The sequence below is a fragment of the Schistocerca nitens genome, chromosome 7 (assembly GCF_023898315.1).
Source record: "Schistocerca nitens isolate TAMUIC-IGC-003100 chromosome 7, iqSchNite1.1, whole genome shotgun sequence".
Classification (NCBI taxonomy): Eukaryota; Metazoa; Arthropoda; class Insecta; order Orthoptera; family Acrididae; genus Schistocerca; species Schistocerca nitens.
The window spans coordinates 400,231,859-400,251,533 of record NC_064620.1 but is presented as its reverse complement, the minus strand read 5'-3'; the positions used below and the strand labels follow the sequence as shown (position 1 = coordinate 400,251,533).

At 41.7% G+C, this 19,675-nt stretch overlaps 1 protein-coding gene across 1 annotated transcript in view; it reads right to left on the bottom strand.

The window, feature by feature from the left end:
• LOC126195659 (cytochrome P450 4g15-like) overlaps nt 1–17,238 on the bottom strand; it is a gene marked incomplete at its 3' end in the record, with an annotated part of 55,388 nt that extends 38,150 nt beyond the window's left edge. Inside the window, exons 1-2 of the mRNA XM_049934284.1 lie at nt 14,978–17,238; nt 2,657–2,821 (exon numbers count right to left, since the gene is read on the bottom strand). Coding sequence (XP_049790241.1) covers nt 2,657–2,821; nt 14,978–15,259 — 447 coding nt within the window. The remainder of the gene's footprint in view (nt 1–2,656; nt 2,822–14,977) is intronic.
• Nucleotides 17,239–19,675: the final 2,437 nt, after the last annotated feature.

Sequence of the window (19,675 nt, the reverse complement as noted above, 5' to 3'; positions counted from 1 at the left end):
TGCCCCTCTTCAGGAACCACATGTTTGTCTGGCCTCTCAACAGATACCCCTCCGTTGTGGTTGCACCTACGGTACGGCCATCTGTATCGCTGAGGCACGCAAGCCTTCCCACCAACGGCAAGGTCCATGGTTCATGGGGGTAGGTACTCGGATGCAGACACGTTTTCTGTGCGACAGCAAGTCTTGCCTCTATAGTTGTCCAGCAAAAGGCCTTTACTCCATGATATCCCGGCAAGTGCTGTCTGTGTGGACACTGTATAGCTATACAGCTTCTCTGGTAATTCATCGACGATTGTGGGACAGCAGCCGGACGTGAAGTACTTGAATAATGGTAACTGAATTGTCGTCTGACTGTTGGTGGACTTGTTACTGCTGCAAAGATACGAAATCCAGATGATTTCAGCCTGATGCACTCAACTGCACATGCTGGCGTAACTGGCTTAATAAGGTGTACTGTTCCATTTCAAGACTCCGTTGGTCTTTGTCAGTGTGATTCGTAAGCTGATGACAGATTACACTTGGGGGCTGAAGATGACGCTTTTTGGCATCGAAACTGGTAGAATGTTTCGAATAAATGACGTCGTATTGCAATACAGCAGTCGGTTTCGAGTATCATTCCTCTAGTGCTCTATAACTTGACTGCTTTTCCCCCAGAGCAGGTACTTGTCGGCTAGTGGTGGCAAAGTGTGCCATTTCCGTGCAATAGAATTTAAGTAAAGATTTTAAATACTCTCCTAGTATTGTGAACTTTTACTATTTTTAACTAAGAGTGCTGTGAGGTTGGGAGGAGGGCAGTAAATCTCTCTTACTAGATGTCACAATATCAAAAATGGGCTATAAGGAAACTGATACGTTGTCACAGCCAAGAAACTGTGTACTCTTGAAAAAATACAAAGAACCAAACACCACACTGGAATGCGAAAGTTTAAACCGAACGTCATTTCGAGGAGTCGTAACGAAAAGTCATGAGGTCCTCTGGGAAGTGACGATATCTTATCTTGCTAAAAGGCGTTTACGAAGAAGTCTACGCTTTCTCGACATATAGTTCACGATGAAGCAACAATTGTAGAAAGGAACACCGTGAACGAATGAGTAGTTACTGGGAATTCAATCTCATTCCTTGGTTGGACACAACGAATAAAAAAGTCTTATCTTCCATCGTTTTCCAATTATTAATGAATGTCTTACAATTTTTGGATCAGAAAAGCACAATCAACATTCAGATCTTCCTCCTCTTAGATCTACAAACCTATGAATTTAATCGGTTTACACGTTCTCGAACTCCCCAGAATGGTGTCGAATTGTTTCGAGGGCTTCTGTGGAACATTGATGGTGCATCAGTCCATTAAGACTGTCTGCTGTACAGATCGAATATTGTCGGTAGTGTCATAGATAATAATCTTAGTAATCCACGCAATGCCAAGGTAACGTGCTGAGTGTGTAACTGGCCCTGTCGTAACAATCTATATATGATTTCACATATTACCCGTGCACCTCAAAGAACGTGACTGAAATTTGCTGGAGCCCCATCACGTGCATTTGTACAGGCTCTAACGTGTTTGAGGGGGAACATTCTGCGGCATCTCTGGAAAAGCGTTTTGAACAAATCCTTGCAAGTGTATGCTTCACGAATCGATCTTTTTACAGGCACAAGAATTTCTACTAACTTTTGCCTATAGTCATTCGCGAGCTCTGTTTTGAACCAGAGTGTAAAATATTTTCACTGAGTGTGGACTTTGGATCTAGCTGCTCAAGACAGTTTTCGAAAAACATATTAAAACTACTTAAGCACAACACTACCGGTCCGTACCACCAGCACTGAGTCCATAGACTTTTCAGTCTATGCTCGGTAGGTTAAAGTCGCCTCAAATTATTATAGCATGATATCGGTATTTTCGTGCTGCTGAGCGTATAGTTTCCTTTGATGATTCTGAAACTCTCAAGGCGGAATCTGGTGGCTGGTAAAAACATCCGACAATTATCTTCGCGTAGAATGTTACAAACGTCCATATAACTTCACAGTCTGACTCAATTTCAACTTCGATAGTCAGAATTGTTTTGCTTTGCAATGAACGTTCTCCCTCCCGCCGGGTCTGATGTATCTTTTCGATATTCACTCCGTGCTTCATTAACTATTTGAACCTTTCTCCTTCGGGTTTCAACCACAACTCGGTTCCGAAATTAATTTGAGCGTGACAACTGCCCCGGAGGGCAATAACTTCGAGAGCTTTGTTATGAATAGTCCGACAGTTTATTGTTATAAAAACACCACGTGCGCTCTACAGGTACTCTGCTACATGTGTGTAGAGCACCAACAACGTATCAAGTGTAGTCCTACAAGTGTCCATCCCATAACGCAGTTTCAGAAATCTGCAGTCAAGACCGTTGCAAAATCGATGGAGCCGTTGGTTGAGACCCCTCTATTCGGCTCCAAACCAAAGGCCCCGCTTTACTCAGGATAGTAGTCTGCAAATTGTGAGCTCTGCTTGTACTCCGCGAGTGAGGAGAGCTGTCTTCATCACTTCCACCAGCCACCCGTACCAACTCTATAACTGTATTCAGATATACGAGGTTCGAGGAAACAAAATGTCTCTAGAAAAAATTCGTTCAGTTGGTAAAGTTAAACGAACGGATGCATGTGATGGTTGGAGCATACCTGCAGGACGTTGGAGCTGAAGGCTGGTGCGACGATCTTGCGGTGCGCCTTCCACAGTTCTCCGCTGGCTGTGATCAGGGACTGGCCCATTAAAGTGCTGGCTAGTCTGTTGATGTAGCTGTCACGGGAAATCACTGAAGAATTCCCCAGCACGCACGCGATGTCCTGTAGCGAAACACAAAGTTGCCATCCACTTTTGGATATTTTCGTTTATCCATAAATTTTAGAACAAAAACGAAAGATATTAGCCCGGCAGTGGTGTATAGTGATATGGTACACCCCTTCTGATGATTTTCTGTAGTTAGTTACCAGACAGCCGGCTGGAGTGGACGAGCGGTTAAAGGCGCTACAGTCTGGAACCGCACGACCGCTACGGTCGCAGGTTCGAATCCTGCCTCGGGCATGGATGTGTGTGATGTCCTTAGGTCAGCCAGGTTTAAGTAGTTCTAAGTTGAGTCCCATAGTGCTCAGAGCCATTTGAAGTTACCAGACTCCATATCATAATGCTTTGTAGTTCGATATAGCTGCTACGGAATGTCAATACAGCGGTACAAGAGAATTTTTGTAACGTTAGTTGAGAACAAGGTTTCGTGAGATGCTGTTGAAACAAGTTCGAGAATGATGGGGTATGTGAAACCCCAACACACCATTGTAGTCCCATAAGAAGAGAGAATCAAGGTAGCTATTTCATTGCATTTTTGTGCTTTTTTTGCATGTGATATGGTGTTTGATCACACAACTAACAGTAAATATTGTTATACATGGACTGTTATAGGCCAGAAGGGGACATAGTACAAGCGTTGGTTGAACATGATGAGGGGGCAGCAGATTCCGATGGTGGAGATGAGGAGGATGCTGTTATTAACAGTGGTCACAACACATCATCAGAGCAGGAAGCAGAAGAAAACGATGAAGATAAGGTCAAAGGTAGTTATTATCTTGGGAAAAAGGCTGCACAATATTATTACTCGTCTTCCAGGCCTCGTTGATGATAACAAAAAATGTTACACCATTAGAACGTTTCAACCTCGTTATATATCCAAATATTTTTGTCTAAAGTGTTTTTTACGAATAATCGCCTGGAGACTCAGAGAAAAAAGTATTCACAAAACAACGTACTAAAGCTGTAACGAAGCATGAAATGATGGCAGTGGGCTTCTGTATTTAGCATGAATCTACAGGGCAAGTAGTTTGAAACTGAAAGATCTTCGGGCATCTGATGGAACTGGGCTACAGATTTACTGTCTACTACATCTCTCCAAATATTCACATTATTCATGGCCTGTCCTCGTTTTTATGACCAAGATATTTGAACAGCCAGGAAGGAAGTATAAGCATTGGCTCCAGTAAGAGAGTAATTGTAAGAAGCTATTCTCTGTCAGTGAATATATTACTTTGGCTGAGAAATTAGAACCTGTTACATAATATTTCTAACTGGTTGACTAATACTAACAAACAGTATTTAATTTCGTTGTTGTCACTACATGTTAATAACAAAAAAGGATGTTAATCCCTAGTAATAACTTACAATTGATTAAATAACTAACTTCAGTGTTAAATTAGTCGAAATATGTAGAAAATTAGATGAGATACAGAACACCGCACACATCATTAGCTTTAGAATTCCATGCCAAACAAGTACCGGATTAATAGTGTTTCATGCGGGAAGTATGATTGTATGGCAAAAATAATCATGAAACAATTATCATCCACCAGAAATAAAATTTCAAAAATTGTTCAAGGAATTGAACGGTCAGATACGAAATGGCAACAAAAGAATGTTTTCATCAACACAAGAATCTTACTGAAAATACATATTGGATGTGGCAAGATGTTTCTGAAACTGTATTCCACAATTGCATCGTTCTAAGGTATATGATAATTAAATTTATTAAAAATTACATATTAAATATCTTACAGAAAAGGTATATGTGGTGTCACCGCCAGACACCACACTTGCTAGGTGGTAGCCTTTAAACCGGCCGCTGTCCGTTAGTATACGTCGGACCCGTGTGTCGCCACTATCAGTGATTGCAAACCGAGCGCCGCCACACGGCTGGTCTAGTCGAGAGAGAGTCCCTAGCACTCGCCCCAGTGGTACAGCCGACTTTGCTAGCGATGGTTCACTGTCTACATACGCTCTCATTTGCAAAGACGACAGTTTAGCATAGCCTTCAGCTACGTCATTTGCTACGACCTAGCAAGGCGCCATATTTCAGTAATTAGAATGGATGCTGAAACAGATAACATTGTGAATCATGTACCGTCAAGAGCGACGTTCATCATTAATGGATTAAAGTTAAGTATCAAACTAATTACATCCTCTTTCTGATTTCTAATTCCTTGTCATGTTCCAGACCTCACGTCAGTATAGTTCTTCCATCTTCACGCCAGCCTGCGTGAGCTAAAACGCGTGCATTTCGGCCTCCACTCGTAACACGGTGTTGGCTCTTCTGCTAACACAAAAGTATACAAAGACACACGTTTGTTTAAATGCAATGTTGCGTATAGATTTCAAAACATTTGGTAAAAAATTTCGGATATTTGCTAGTAGCAACATTCACAATTTCTATATTAGTACAAACGTAATGTTCGTTTCTTCAAAATCTCAAATCTCCGAAAGTTCTTCACAGATTGCTTTGAAATTTTGACGCAACGTTGATTTCTAATATGGAGGGTATTGGGACCCAGTTCTGTAATATATGTATACAGAGTGAATCAGCTAAGGATTGCACCTCAAATATTTGCGGAAATGTGCTACAGATGTGGAGTTTTCAAAGAATGGGTTGGTCAGGGGCTCTTATTGTTAGCCGATAAACAGACTGTAATAATAGTTAGGTGTACTTTTGTGCAAACACACCCTATACCAAATGCAACAATACTTATTGACATTAACAGCTTAACAGAGTAAATTAGAATGGCAGTGGTGTTTGTTGTGGCATTAGTGCGAGTCGTTTGTGAGATACCGTATTTTGAAAAGTTTCCACTCCATCACTTATTTGTGCCATTCAACCAGGGTAGTAGGTAGGTACGACGTTATGTTTCCTACCAGTGTGCTTGTGTGTGCCTTCAGTGCATCGCGACTTGCTAGCGAGTTAGTGTGTAATAGTCCAAGCAGTACGTCGTGAATGGGCCTTGGGTTTTAGCAATGCAGAAAATGCCTACATGCTCGAGCTGTAGGGTGTAGGAAGAATGTAGTAGTTGTTAGGTGTATGCGACAAGATACCCCAATAGACGTCAACCGTCTCGACAATTATTTATCAACCCATTCAATCAGGTACGTGATAATAGTTTTGTGACACCTAGACAACGTAACAGAAGGAAATAAGTGAGGACACAAGTGGGGGAAATTAATGTTATTGCTGCTGTGGCAGCTGATCCGCACGATAGCTTCCACTTGATCCCACGAGGAAGTAGCATGGGTCACGCAAGTCACTTACAGGTTCTCCTTCGACTTAGATTCTATTCATATCACATCTCTCCCCAGCAAGAGCTGCATCGAAATTATTATGAGAATCGTGTTAACATCTGTACATGGGCATTAAGGCAGTATACTCCCATTCTCCGTATTTGACGCGCATAGACTCTTTTCTACGGGGAAAGCGGGGGACGCTGTCTACAGGCACATACCAACTACACCCGACGATATGCAACGACATATTACTGCATCCTACTCGGACATCTCCGTTGAAAAGCCAGCACATGTGCGGCAGTTGTTGCATACCACACTGAAAGCGTGTATTGCCGTTGCCGGTGCTCATTTCTAACACACCTTGTGATGGTCAGTAGTGTCTTTACTAATGAGTATCCACAAAACTAGTTTACACACGTATTTTGTTGTTCAGTGTACGCTACCACGCGTATTTTACAAATGTCGATGTGGGAACTTTTAAAAACGATATCTCGTAAGCGACTCACACTAGAAGTCAGCAAAAACGTCACTGACGTTCTAATTTGGCGCAATATTTGCGGTGCAAGTTTTAAGTTATTCGCCATGTATTTTAATTCATATCCTGTAAAGAAGAAACATTATAATCAAAGTCCCAAAGTCTACCTTTCCGATTTAGTTTAAATTTGTAAGAAACATTTAGACACGTATAGTGAAACATCGTCAAGAAACAGAAAAGTTTCATTTGTGGCTTATTGATTCATCGCGTTCACCGCGATGTCTCCAAACACGGATTCGACCATCATGATGCTGTAAACAGAACCTGGATTCATCCCAAAAAATGACGTTTTGCCATTTGTGCACCCAGGTTCGTCGTTGAGTACACTATTGCAGGCGCCCCTGACTGTGATGCATCGTCAAGGGTAACCGCAACCATGGTCTCAGAGCTGATAGTCCATGCTGCTGCAAACGTCGTCGAACTGTTGGTGCAGATGGTTGTTGTCTTGCAAACGTCCCCACCTGTTGACTCCGGGATCGAGATGTGGCTGCACGATCCGTTACAGCCATGCGGATAAGGTGCCTGTCATCTCGACTGCTAGTGATACGAGGCCGTTGGGATTCAGCACGGCGTTCCGTATTACCCTCCTGAACCCACCGATTCCATATTCTGCTAACAGTCATTCGATCTCAACAATAGCGAGCAGCAATGTCGCGATAAGATAAACCGTAATCGCGACAGGCTACAATCCGACTTTCATCAAAGTCGGAAGCGTGATGGTATGCAATTCTCCTCCTTTCACGAGGCATCACAACGTTTTACCAGGCACCGCCGGTCAACTACTGTTAGTGTATGAGAGATCGGTTGGGAACTTTCCTCATGTCAGCACGTTGTAGGTTCAAAAAATGGTTCAAATGGCTCTGAGCACTATGGGACTCAACTGCTGTGGTCATCAGTCCCCTAGAACTTAGAACTACTTAAACCTAACCAACCTAAGGACATCACACACAGCCATGCCCGAGGCAGGATTCGAACCTGCGACCGTAGCAGTCGCACGGTTCCGGACTGCGCGCCTAGAACCGCGAGACCACCGCGGCCGGCCACACGTTGTAGGTATTTCCACCGGTGCCAACCTTGTGTAAATGCTCTGAAAAGCTAATCATTTGCATGTCACAGAATCTTCTTCTTGTCGGTTAAATTTCGCGTCTGTAGCACGTCATCTTCGTGGTGTAGCAATTTTAATGGCCAGTAGTGTAGTAAGCAACAACAGCTAACTTTAATTTTAACTGTCGTAAACATATAAAAGTAGCTTGTCGGGAGCCATTTTAGGTCAGACTGTGGTGAGTTTGAGAGGAGAAAGACCTATGTCCTCCAAAACGAGGAAATGTACAGCAGACAATGTAGCACAAATTTCAAGTCAAAGTGTACCGGACTTTTATCGAAATTTTGTTTGTGGGAGTTTGTTTGATAATCCAGGGACTGTACTGAATGATTATTTGGACAGAGAGTGTGTAATTATTATTATGAACTGTGTCAAACTTCTATCATACTTGCTGTGAGCCAGATTAGGCTGTGAGCAGTATTAATTAGGTGAGGGCGTAGTGTTTGTACCTATTTGAAATTTGGATCTGAAACACAGTGTCACAAGAGTACAATTATGTGGCTGCGTTAAATATTTATCCACCACAATTAAACTTTTGTGTACAGATACTTCAGTGTAAGGTCACTGCACATGAAGAAGCACATTATAGGTCATCAGTCGAGTGTAGTATGTGGCTGTCGGTTTGTCTGTGCATAATTTAAGTAAATTAGACTCGAACTGGCGATAAATAATGGTTCATTCAACATCTAAGGGAAAAATAAGTGTTTGAAATGCTAAAAAGTGTTTGAACTGCAAATCTGGTGTAGACTATTATTGACACTAGCCTATTTTCAACCTCTCATTTCTCAGCCAGATTCGATGGAGGTGCAGCTATCGAGAGAATATTTGATCGGGTAAATACAGATATGCTACAAGGTACATGTGTTTAGTCAGTAAAACAAACGAAAATTGGCTAGTAGATGATAAATGCTGAAATGACGAATACTCATGCACTCAATAGCACTTTGGATGGCCATCTAAACCACCCGATATTTGAAATTATATGGGACTAATTCGAACAGTGAGTGAAATATATGTCAATATCCATAAAATATTGTTGACCGCCATTTACACAGCTTATTCAGTACGAGCACCGGAGACGTCGACGAGATGCAGCATCCTTAATAGGATGTGACGAACAATATTTTTTTTTCAATTGATGGTGGAAAGATATAGCAACCAGTGATAAATATATTGAACAGAGAGTCTAGGCTGCAAAATACGCTTCATTATTTTATATTTTTCCAATAACGTATTCCGCCTTGTTTAAGGTATCTGCAGATTGGCTGGCACAAAAGATACGTTCATACAAATCTCTTAACTGGCAAACACCGTTGTCAATATTTTAAGCACATTGCGTGGTGTCTTGAGGGAAAATAATGTTGAGCACTCGGGAAACCACGTTCAAAATGCATAAAACACACAAGTGCAACTGCCTACTAAGGTCTTTTGTGCATTTTAAAACGTGACTTCCAATGCACTCAACACTATTTTGTATCAGGACATCACGTAATTTGCTTAAAACATTGATGACGGTTTTTTCCTGCTAAGACATTTGTATGGGTGCCAGCCTGTATGTTCAACACCCGTTATGCCAGTATATATGAAGATACCTTTGTAAGAGGTCTATGACTAAGGGATTTATTGCTAGCGCACTCGAGCGGATGTAACTTCGATGGATTGCTCACGAGCTGCCTGCGATATTTAAGCTACAATAGAATCGCAGACCAAAGAGCAGTGTTGACTGCAGTAAGAATTGTGTAGTAGTAGTAGTAGTAGTAGTAGTAGCTCACAGTCGGGCGGTTGGGTCAGAGACCAGTTGTCGAGTTGTATAGCTCAAAAAGAGCACTTGTGTCCTGGAATACGGAGAGTGCAGTCCAGTAGTGGTGTTTTGTAGCTTGAGAGTAGCAGTAGAGTTATGGAATTACCAAGGCCATTCGTGGAGCACGATGGTGGTGCCTGAGCGATGTAGTATAAGGTAAAAGCAAAATATCATTGTTCTTTATTGCCCCGCGCATACGTAAATTACCACATCTGATTTGTGTACTATTGTTATATCCAAGTCCCAAGTAAATGTTTTCAAAAATCTTTCAATAATCTTTCTCGTAGAGATAAAAAAAATTGTAAGAGGTCCGTGACTAAGAAATTTCTTGCTAGCGCACTCGAGAAGATGTAACTTCGATGAACTGCACACGCGCTGCCTGCGATCCTATTGTAGCTTAATTATCGCCGGCAGCGCGTGAGTAATCCATCGAAGTTACATCTGCTCGAGTGCGCCACGAATAAATTCCTTAATCATGGACCTCTTACACCTTAAACAAGGCAAAATGCATTACTGCCAAAACATAAAATAATAAAGGCTATTTTGGGGCCAAGCCGGTTTATCTATTCAAAAATGATCAATAGTTGCCCGCAGCAGTTCCGATGGAATCTGAGCAACATGTTCCTGTATACTTTACTTCAGAGCAGGTATAGGCCGAACGTGTTACTGGTAAAAGCATTCTTTTAGGTATCTCCAGAGCCGAGAGTCACATGGATTCAGATAAGTCTTGTAGGCTATGCGTCCGAAAAACTCTGGAAATAACACGTTCATGAAAGATTGCCGTAAGCAGATCTTTCACCCGAAGAGCAACATGAGGTGCTGCCCCAACTTCCACAAAGAAATTGGTTCCACACAAGTGAACTCTTCCAAAGCAGGATTCACGAGCTGTACAAGGAGATCGCAGTAACGCTTAGACGTCACTATGCACATGCCAGGCCCTCTGGGAGTATTTTCTTCAAAAAAGAACGGATCGAGAATAAAGATGCTTATGAATTAAGCATTCATAAACGATGAATGTTATTACTTTTCGTGCACAATGTTCAGATTAACAGTACCCCAAATTCGGCAGTTCTCATGTTCACTCACGTTATGTCTTGTCAAATGACCGTGAGGATGCCCTAACGTCATAAAAACAGTGTATAGCGCCATAATTGCAGCGATGGACACAATTGGAACTGATCGGTTCAGAATTTACTGCAAAATGTGCCTCCATAGAATATTGCCCTGCCACACCAACCTCACGCGTGTTTTGGAAAGTTATTACTATCGTATTTAAACCATTTAACCCTTTTAATGAAGACGGGCCTCCGCTCAGGGCTTTCAGACGCCGATACTCCCTCAATGTAACACTGTCATTGCAGTCGTTCACATAAAACTGTTTCACGAACAGCGCATCGGTGTCTCTTCTCAATGGCCACGCTGTTCACTCACTTAACGGCTTAAATGACAGCGCGGATGTCATAACGTCACAAAAACATTGCACAGCACCAGAATTTCACCGATGGACACAATTGGAACTTATCGGTCCCACATTAACGCATTAGCATGTCTACGAAGTTTCGCTGTCACGCGATAATTACAGCTCATACTGGACCTTCGTGGGCGACTATTTTAATTATAAGTACCCGATACATAACGTAAACACGAGAGGAAAATGTCAGTCACTGCCGGGAGACACTGATCTAGTACTGAGTAATACCGACTCTAGCGATGACAACGATCTCATATCGGCAAGGAGTCAACAAGTTTCTTCATGTCAGCCACATCCTGCCGAAGTCAGTCGCTGGCGACAAGCGGAAAAATGCTCCTGTCGGAGCACAGGAGAGGTGAATATTTTTCCATTTGAAAGGCCCTGACAGGTAAATGGGTAACCAGCTACCTCAATCCTCATGTCGCTTTCCTCACCAAAAATATCTTGCCATGCGAATATATTCGCACTCTGTTGACGGACAGTATTCTACATCGTTTTACCCAGTCTCTGATTGTAGTTACGCATTCATACTCAGCACCTCACTGGCTCTTTTCGTCTGTACATGTCTCACACTGTTTCCGTTTTCTGCCATTCATTTATAGAACATCGCACATCCACGGTCTCCAATCTCTCTTATACTTTCTCTTTTGTTCAAAAATGGTTCAAATGGCTCTGAGCACTATGGGACTTAACATCTCTGGTCATCAGTCCCCTAGAACTTAGAACTACTTAAACCTAACTAACCTAAGGACATCACACACATCCATGCCCGAGGCAGGATTCGAACCTGTGACCGTAGCAGCCGCGCTTCCCTTTTGTCATTCTTTCCCACTGTCACTGTCTCCATCGTCCCTCGGTAGCTCAAAAATGCTGGAAGGTTCAGCTTATTTTGGCCTCTATAAACACGAGTTTAAAATTTAGGTCAAAAATGTGCCCTCCCTTATACCGTCGAGTTAAAGTTCGCCTGTCTGGGAAGGCCAGACCCCTCCAGGCCTATAGGCCTATATGGCCTCTACTCATGTACTTTTTAGTTTCACTGTCTGCTCTACCTTTGGCGCCCACTGCAATTCCCTTTATCCATTTCTCTTTCTCCTACACTACTACTCTCTCCTTCCCATCACTAGGTCCTCCCTTCTATCCCACTAGCACTGCGTCCTCTCTCTTCCTCCGTCACTGTTACTCTTTTTCAACAAAAACCGTAGATATGTTCGCATCCCTTAATTTTTACTGAGGAAAGCGGAATGAGGATTGAGGTCTTTGGTTCCCCCACTGTTAAAGAAGAGCATTTTTTTTTTCGTGATCCAACAAGAATATCTTTCCGCTGGTTACCTCTTTCCGCTGCTACACAAGGTGTGCTGCTCGCTTGTAGCAAATTCTATAGGTTAGTTAAGTTTTGACAATTCAGTTATATACTTCGACATATTTATATATTTCGACACACATAAACAACAAATAAGTGTGTGAAATACATCAGATTAACATGAAATCGTTCACTTTACATTTTTTCTGGATACTTTGCCCCGCGATAGCAATTCGTTGAAAAATACCGGATTTTGACTTACCTTAAAAGAGTAAAACTGTTATAACAAACATTTTACTGAATGTAAAGACTTTTCATTTTACATAATTTTAACAATCATTGTAAGTTATTTTCAGTCTTGTTGAGATCTTTTACAGCTCATTTTTGTGACTGCAGTACCACTTTGGGCATATATGTATAGGAATAAAGTGCCCATTGTAATGAAAAGGTTCGTCATAAAGTTTTGTTGGTGAAAAATGCACCTAAAAACTTTTGACCTCGGAACATCTGCAATGGCTCTAAACCCTTTCCATGTGTTCTTTACGTCATTGCACATTTTAGGTGCGTATGTACAGTAACTTTGAACCTCTGGCTCTCCGCATGCGATAATGATATCAAAAAAAATTTTCGAAGTTCCCGAAGAATGTAATCTTATGAGAACATAATAAAAGTTTTGTCTTTACGCTACGAATACAAATTGTAAAGTGGCCTTCCTCGCAGTTGGTAATTTTCGTAGTAAAAATCATGGTTTTCCGGTTTTATCAGGAACAACCCACGAATAAGTGATGCTTCTATAAACCGCATAGGATCCATCATAAATTACACCTAGTGCAAAAGAAGAAACAGATTTACTTTATTTTTGTCTGCCTTTAAGGAGGTGTATAATGTTTAAATTTTGACCCTGTATTGGTAAACAAATACTCGCTAGGCCAAGGGCTGCCAAAAACACCTGACATGTCTGATCAACAGAGTACTATATATGACCCCTGAAAAACATGTTTTCGCACCTGGCTTTTTGTAATAAAATGGATCCGTGTACAGCGCTACGCGGTCTGATTCATCGAAGTTACATCTGCTAGAGTGCGCTAGCAAGAAATTTCTTAGTCACGGACCTCTTACAATTTTTTTTATCTCTATGAGAAAGATGATTATTGAAAGATTTTTGAAAACATTTACTTGGGACTTTGATATAACAATAGTACAAAAATCAGTTGTGGTAATTTACGTATGCGCGGGGCAATAAAGAACAATAATATTTTGCTTTTACCTTATACTACATCGCTCAGGCACCACCATCGTGCTCCACGAATGGCCTTGGTAATTCCATAACTCTACCGCTACTCTCAGCTACAAAACACCACTACTGGACTGCATTCTCCGTATTCCAGGACACAAGTGCTCTTTGTGAGCTATACAACTCGACAACTGGTCTCTACGAGCAGCCTGACCCAACCGCCCGACTGTGAGCTACTACTACTACTACACAATTCTTACTGCAGTCAACACTGCTCTTTGGTCTGCGATTCTATTGTAGCTTAAATATCGCAGGCAGCTCGTGAGCAATCCATCGAAGTTACATCCGCTCGAGTGCGCTAGCAATAAATCCCTTAGTCATAGACCTCTTACAAAGGTATCTTCATATATACTGGCATAACGGGTGCTGAAGATATAGGCTGGCACCCATACAAATGTCTTAGCAGGAAATAACCGTCATCAATGTTTTAAGCAAATTACGTGATGTCCTGATACAAAATAGTGTTGAGTGCATTGGAAGTCACGTTTTAAAATGCACAAAAGACCTTAGTAGGCAGTTGCACTTGTCTGTTTTATGCATTTTGAACGTGGTTTCCCGAGTACTCAACATTATTTTCCCTCAGGACACCACGCAATGTGCTTAAAATATTGACAACGGTTGTATGAACGTATCTTTTGTGCCAGCCAATCTGCAGATACCTTAAACAAGGCGGAATACGTTATTGGAAAAATATAAAATAATGAAGCGTATTTTGCAGCCTAGACTCTCTGTTCAATATATTTATCACTGGTTGCTATATCTTTCCACCATCAATTGAAAAAAAAATATTGTTCATCACATCCTATTAAGGATGCTGCATCTCGTCGACGTCTCTGGTGCTCGTACTGAATAATCTGTGTAAATGGCGGTCAACAATAAAATCAAGATAGGCCTTTCTCACTTGTTTGATCTTTTTACCCATGTCCCATTCTTAATCCATTACAAATGGAAACATTTATGTACGTACTTCATTGAATTAACAGCGACAGATTTCCAGCTGGTGACCAAAACTGGGACTGTTTTATTTCAGCGTAAATCAGTTCCGTTCAAAATGGTTCAAATGGTTCTGAGTACTATGGGACTTGACATCTGAGGTCATCAGTCCCCTACACTTAGAACTACTTAAACCTAACTAACCTAAGGACATCACACACATTAATGCCCGAGGCAGGATACGAACCTGCGATCGTAGCGGTCTCGCGGTTCCTGACTGTAGCGCCTAGAACCGCTCGGCCACCCTGGCCGGCCCACCTTTCTCGGACAAGAGTTGTTGACTACCACATACTTCTGATATCCGGGTGAAATATTGACAGAATAAGACACATTTGTCGTCGAGAAAAGGAATTTGGCCCTATCGAGCATTAAGATCTTTCGGTGTGGCCCATAGTTCCAGCGACTACGCTTACCTGAGGGTCAGTGACGACGATGTAGAGTTTGGAGCCGATCCAGACACGGACGGTGGGTCCGTATTGCTCTATGAGCGCCAGCACCGTCTGGAAGGCGCGCTGGGGATTCCTGCAGAAGAGCGGCGCGTTGCCCACCAGAGGCCATGGTTCGGGCCCCGGGATGCGCGCCGCCAGCTGCCGCAGCCGCTGCCGCCCCCACCACCACCGCCACAGCGGCCAGAACAGCGCCGCCAGCACCACAAGCACCGGCCATCCCGCCCATTGCACCTGCTGTGACGTCATATTCAGCACCTGCTACTCCAGTCTCGTGCAGAGCACACAGACACAGGTGCAAGTCCCGTGCAGACGGCTTCTCGGCTGCGTCGAGATCTACTCACTCCACCATACCCTTCTGTAGTATGACTTGCTGCAGTTTGCTGACAGTGGTATCAATGCGGTTAACCTTCAGTTACCTTCTAACCTAATGTTCCACCAGTCAAGAACAACAAACTGAATTAAAGACGTCGGAACTAGCAACCTCTCGTAAATCTTTGTCATGCGATGCTACAGAGCTGCAGACGTCATCTGCCTGATTTACCGAGACATACTTTACACAGATATGAAACTAAGAATTTACATACACAAAAGTAGCAGTAGTCGTTAACTGCACATTTGATAACCAGGTGATATTAGACACGAATGAAATGCGATATTCATTTACTCACAAGTAACTGAATCACGGCCACGAAGTTTTATATAAGGATGTCTAACATGCAATATAAAATAAAGGAGAGCTTGAACATTGTATTCTACCTTCTAGTTTTACCAACAAAGGCTCAGTGCTGATAATCTTAGGAGCTTGGCGTGGTCACTGAGTACGTAGCTAGTTATCTAGTTCCTAATCTCTAGTTAAACTACCTTTTGTATCTCGATAGGTGTTATTTTACGTCTTTACAGAGCCTCTCTCACTCGTTGCTTCTTTCTCATACGCAGTGACAATTTTGTCGTTTCATACTGATCACAAATATTTCATAAATTTCATTGAAATTGGCAATTCAATGCCTCACCTAAAATATTGGAATAACTTGTTAGTTTTAAATTAGTCGTTCTTTTAAAGCTCCCCGGGATAACTTTAATGAGAAACTGTGGTTGCATTATATGGTGGCATTAAAATCACTCTGCCATAAATTCAATTGCAGAAAGTCTGTCTTCTTGTTTCTGCTCAATCACACTACAGAATTTACCTGCGACTGGTAGGTACAGCCTTGTACCAAAAGTTACTCCAACAACGATAGCTTGCTGTTGACTGCACCGTCTAATATTTTCTGCCACACTATTTCAAGCTTCTTACATATCGCCTCCAGAAGACAGCTCCTGCTTACCGACACGCTGAAGCAGATTTTCCACTCTACATTCATCGGTGGCATTACCTCTACATAGGAAGCTATATCAGTCACAAAAGGTCGAAGTTTTTATAGTTGTCACGGAATTGAAATAGTAGCCAGCAGAGCAGGTATATAACACTACACTTGTGCACAGATTGGGGAATCCTCTAATAAATTGCTTACTGATAACTGAGAAAGTGCAATGAGGGTCTCCTACAGGGTCAAGGATTCCTTTTCGTGGTTTCAACTGTAAGAGTAAATTCACAAGATCTCTAACCAAATTTTATATTTTATGAATAACCATACATCAGCTTGATGGAAGCTTTCTGAGAAAATTAGGTCTCCTTCGAATCGTTCATCAAACAATGTTTACATTTGTAAACATAGTTGCAACCTGTTTACCTCGAAATGTGAAAGAACTGCCTAGGTTGTTTCTAGACGCACTTATTAATCTTGCATTCAAGTACAGGTATTATAAAACACGAGATCAGTGGAAATATCACTTGTGTTTTTCACTGGAAACCGTCTCTTAGACCAAGCGAAAAAGCGTGGAAACACGATATAACTGGAGTACAAAAACAGTACAAGTATATTCATTGAAAATAAATGTGGGACTGAAAAACAGAAGCACACGTCCAGCAACTCGTGAGAATAGTGAATACGAACTCTGAATGGTGTGATGGCTCCTGCGATCTGTGAAGCGAACGATTAGGTGTTACATACTCCTCAACTATCTTGATCATCAGATACGAAATATTTTCCAATCACCTATTACACTTCATATTAATAGCTGAATGCTCACTGCGAAGTACGGTACAGATAATCGCCGTTTACAAAAAAGAAGCGAGAGATGTGCTAGTGATCCTAAGTGAACGCTATTTGAGCACACGCTATTCTGACGCTATGTTCACACTGAAAGATTCTCCTCTTCTCTAGCTTCCATATATATACGCTCGTGAGAGAGTCGGTGTTCCGGGATGCTTCCCACGCATCTTGCTGACGCGAAAGGATCAATTAATCTGTTCCAAGAAAACAGAAGTAAGGTGTAATCTGGAACTCCCTAATGAGACTGATGACATACTGCTTACGTGGCAGGCGTGATAGACCTGTCTAATTACAGATAAATGCAGGGTTACCCACTTCGGAAATAACTGTATACGGAGATTACGTCTTCGAATGGAGTAACAAATATGGCTTCCTTTACATGACGAAATAAGAAAAGGATAACAGAAGTACTGCACACCATGTTCTCGAGTAACCATTTGACCTGGCGCACAACACGACTATTAAGATTTCCAAAATGTCTCAGTAGAAATCTTTCTAATTAAATGAAGGAAATACGAGTAATCCTAACATAGATTCTAAATTTTAATTGGCCGTGTAATCCCCTCTGGGACGTACAAGCTTATTATCTATCCATGCATATTATAAAAATGGATGTATGTCCGTGTGTGTATGTACGTGTGTACATGTGCGTGTGCGTATGTCCGACATCTCCTCCTAAACCACTCCACGGATTCCAACCAAACACAGTACACATATCTCTTAACGTGATGCAACTTTCGCTGTGGGATAGGAACCAGCAACCTACCACAGTTCAGGAAATATGTCATACACACTGAGGTGCTTGAAAAACTGCCGCATCATGCTTGGTGTTGAAATTTATTACTTCTTTCCCATTAACTCTATTCGTAACACATTTGGCAGACAATTTCCACATATGCCGCTGAATGTATCTACAGAAATATATCATTGTAGGACACATAGCTCAAGAAATATAAAGACTGAGATGCGAGAGAAAAGTGCCGCATCACGAACGAAGTTGTCTGGTAGCTTTTTTGACAGCTTCCAACTACGAAGTGCAAACGGTTGTGGGCGAAAACAGTAGCCGTCTACAGATCTATGAAGATGCGTTTCCATGAAGACTTTTATAAAATCTCGTTACAAACACGCGAAGCAAATGCGCCCAGCGTTCAGATACTTTCCGGGATACTACACTTGTACATTTGCACGTGACGCATATTTCTTTGCACGATTCTTTCATAATTTGAAAGGTGTTTTCATGAATACATGGAAATGAAATTTTTTAAATGTTACACTACATAGTCACCTTTTGTTTTCGTTTCTAATAGAAAATTGGCAAAATGAATAACAGGGTAATGCCTGGTTGGTCAGCTGATACTGTCATATTAATACAAGTCGTTGTGTAACATTGTTATCAAATTTCTGGAAAAGTACTTGACCGATTTACTTTATAAACATTGGTCGAATATGAACTCAGACGCACATAGGTGATGTATGTTTTTGATATGTATAATACATAAATATGTATACATGTCTAATAAATAAAGGGGAAACCTTGTTAACAAAAATCACAAAGTTCGGTTGATCAGTTTACTTCAGTTTCACATATTTAATAAACATTCGGACGAACGTAGGCAAACTATCAGTGTCCACAAAAATGGTTCTAACATTTGCTGAGGATACAATAGGCATCAGATAAAGAAAAAAGGTTTCTATACACATTGGTCGTAAACCTCGTATCTTAGGTATTGTCACCTGCTTGTGTTTAAGGAGAATATCTTAAACACCGAACACTTCGGGAGGAGACAATTGAGGAAACAGCTTGCATACTAGTCGTTTATGCAGAACAATGCGTTTGCACTGGTATCAAGCACGCACCCAGCATATAAGGGATCCGAGATCGCGCGAACATAGATGCTAGTATCCGACACCCACGTCGATAGCAGACAGGAGTCGATTGTCGAGCACTGCAAGAGGCAGTGAGACTAGTGTCGAGTGTGCAGTATTACTGGAGAGACGGGCAAGAATGGTGGTCGAGTGAGTAGTAAACGGTAAATTCACTGGAGTATGACAAATGAGCGCGTCCCCCTGATCATCGTGGTGTGGACCCTCATCGATACCGATTCACGAGTGATATGAAACCAAAGTGACAACTGCCGAATTACGTGTTTCGCATCAACCGCGTCGGCCAACAACTACTATGGATTGCAGTGAGGATTGTTGTGAATGTTAACCATCATCGTTGTGTGTGACAAAGTACTTAAAATCGGCAACCAATAAAAGATATAACCGTAATTAGAGATGTAAGGCGAAGGTAGCAACTGCCTCAGAATTTGTGTGTTAGTAGAAAATACATATCAGTTTGTACATCGCAAACTTTATGGTCTTTAACAATAGACAAACTTTCAATCATTAACTATTACGTCTCAGAACAGCCACACTCGGTTGAAATTCCCCCGAAACCACAGCAGAAAAACCAATGGCCTTTCATCCATTAAGCACACAGTCATATAAATATAATAATTAACTG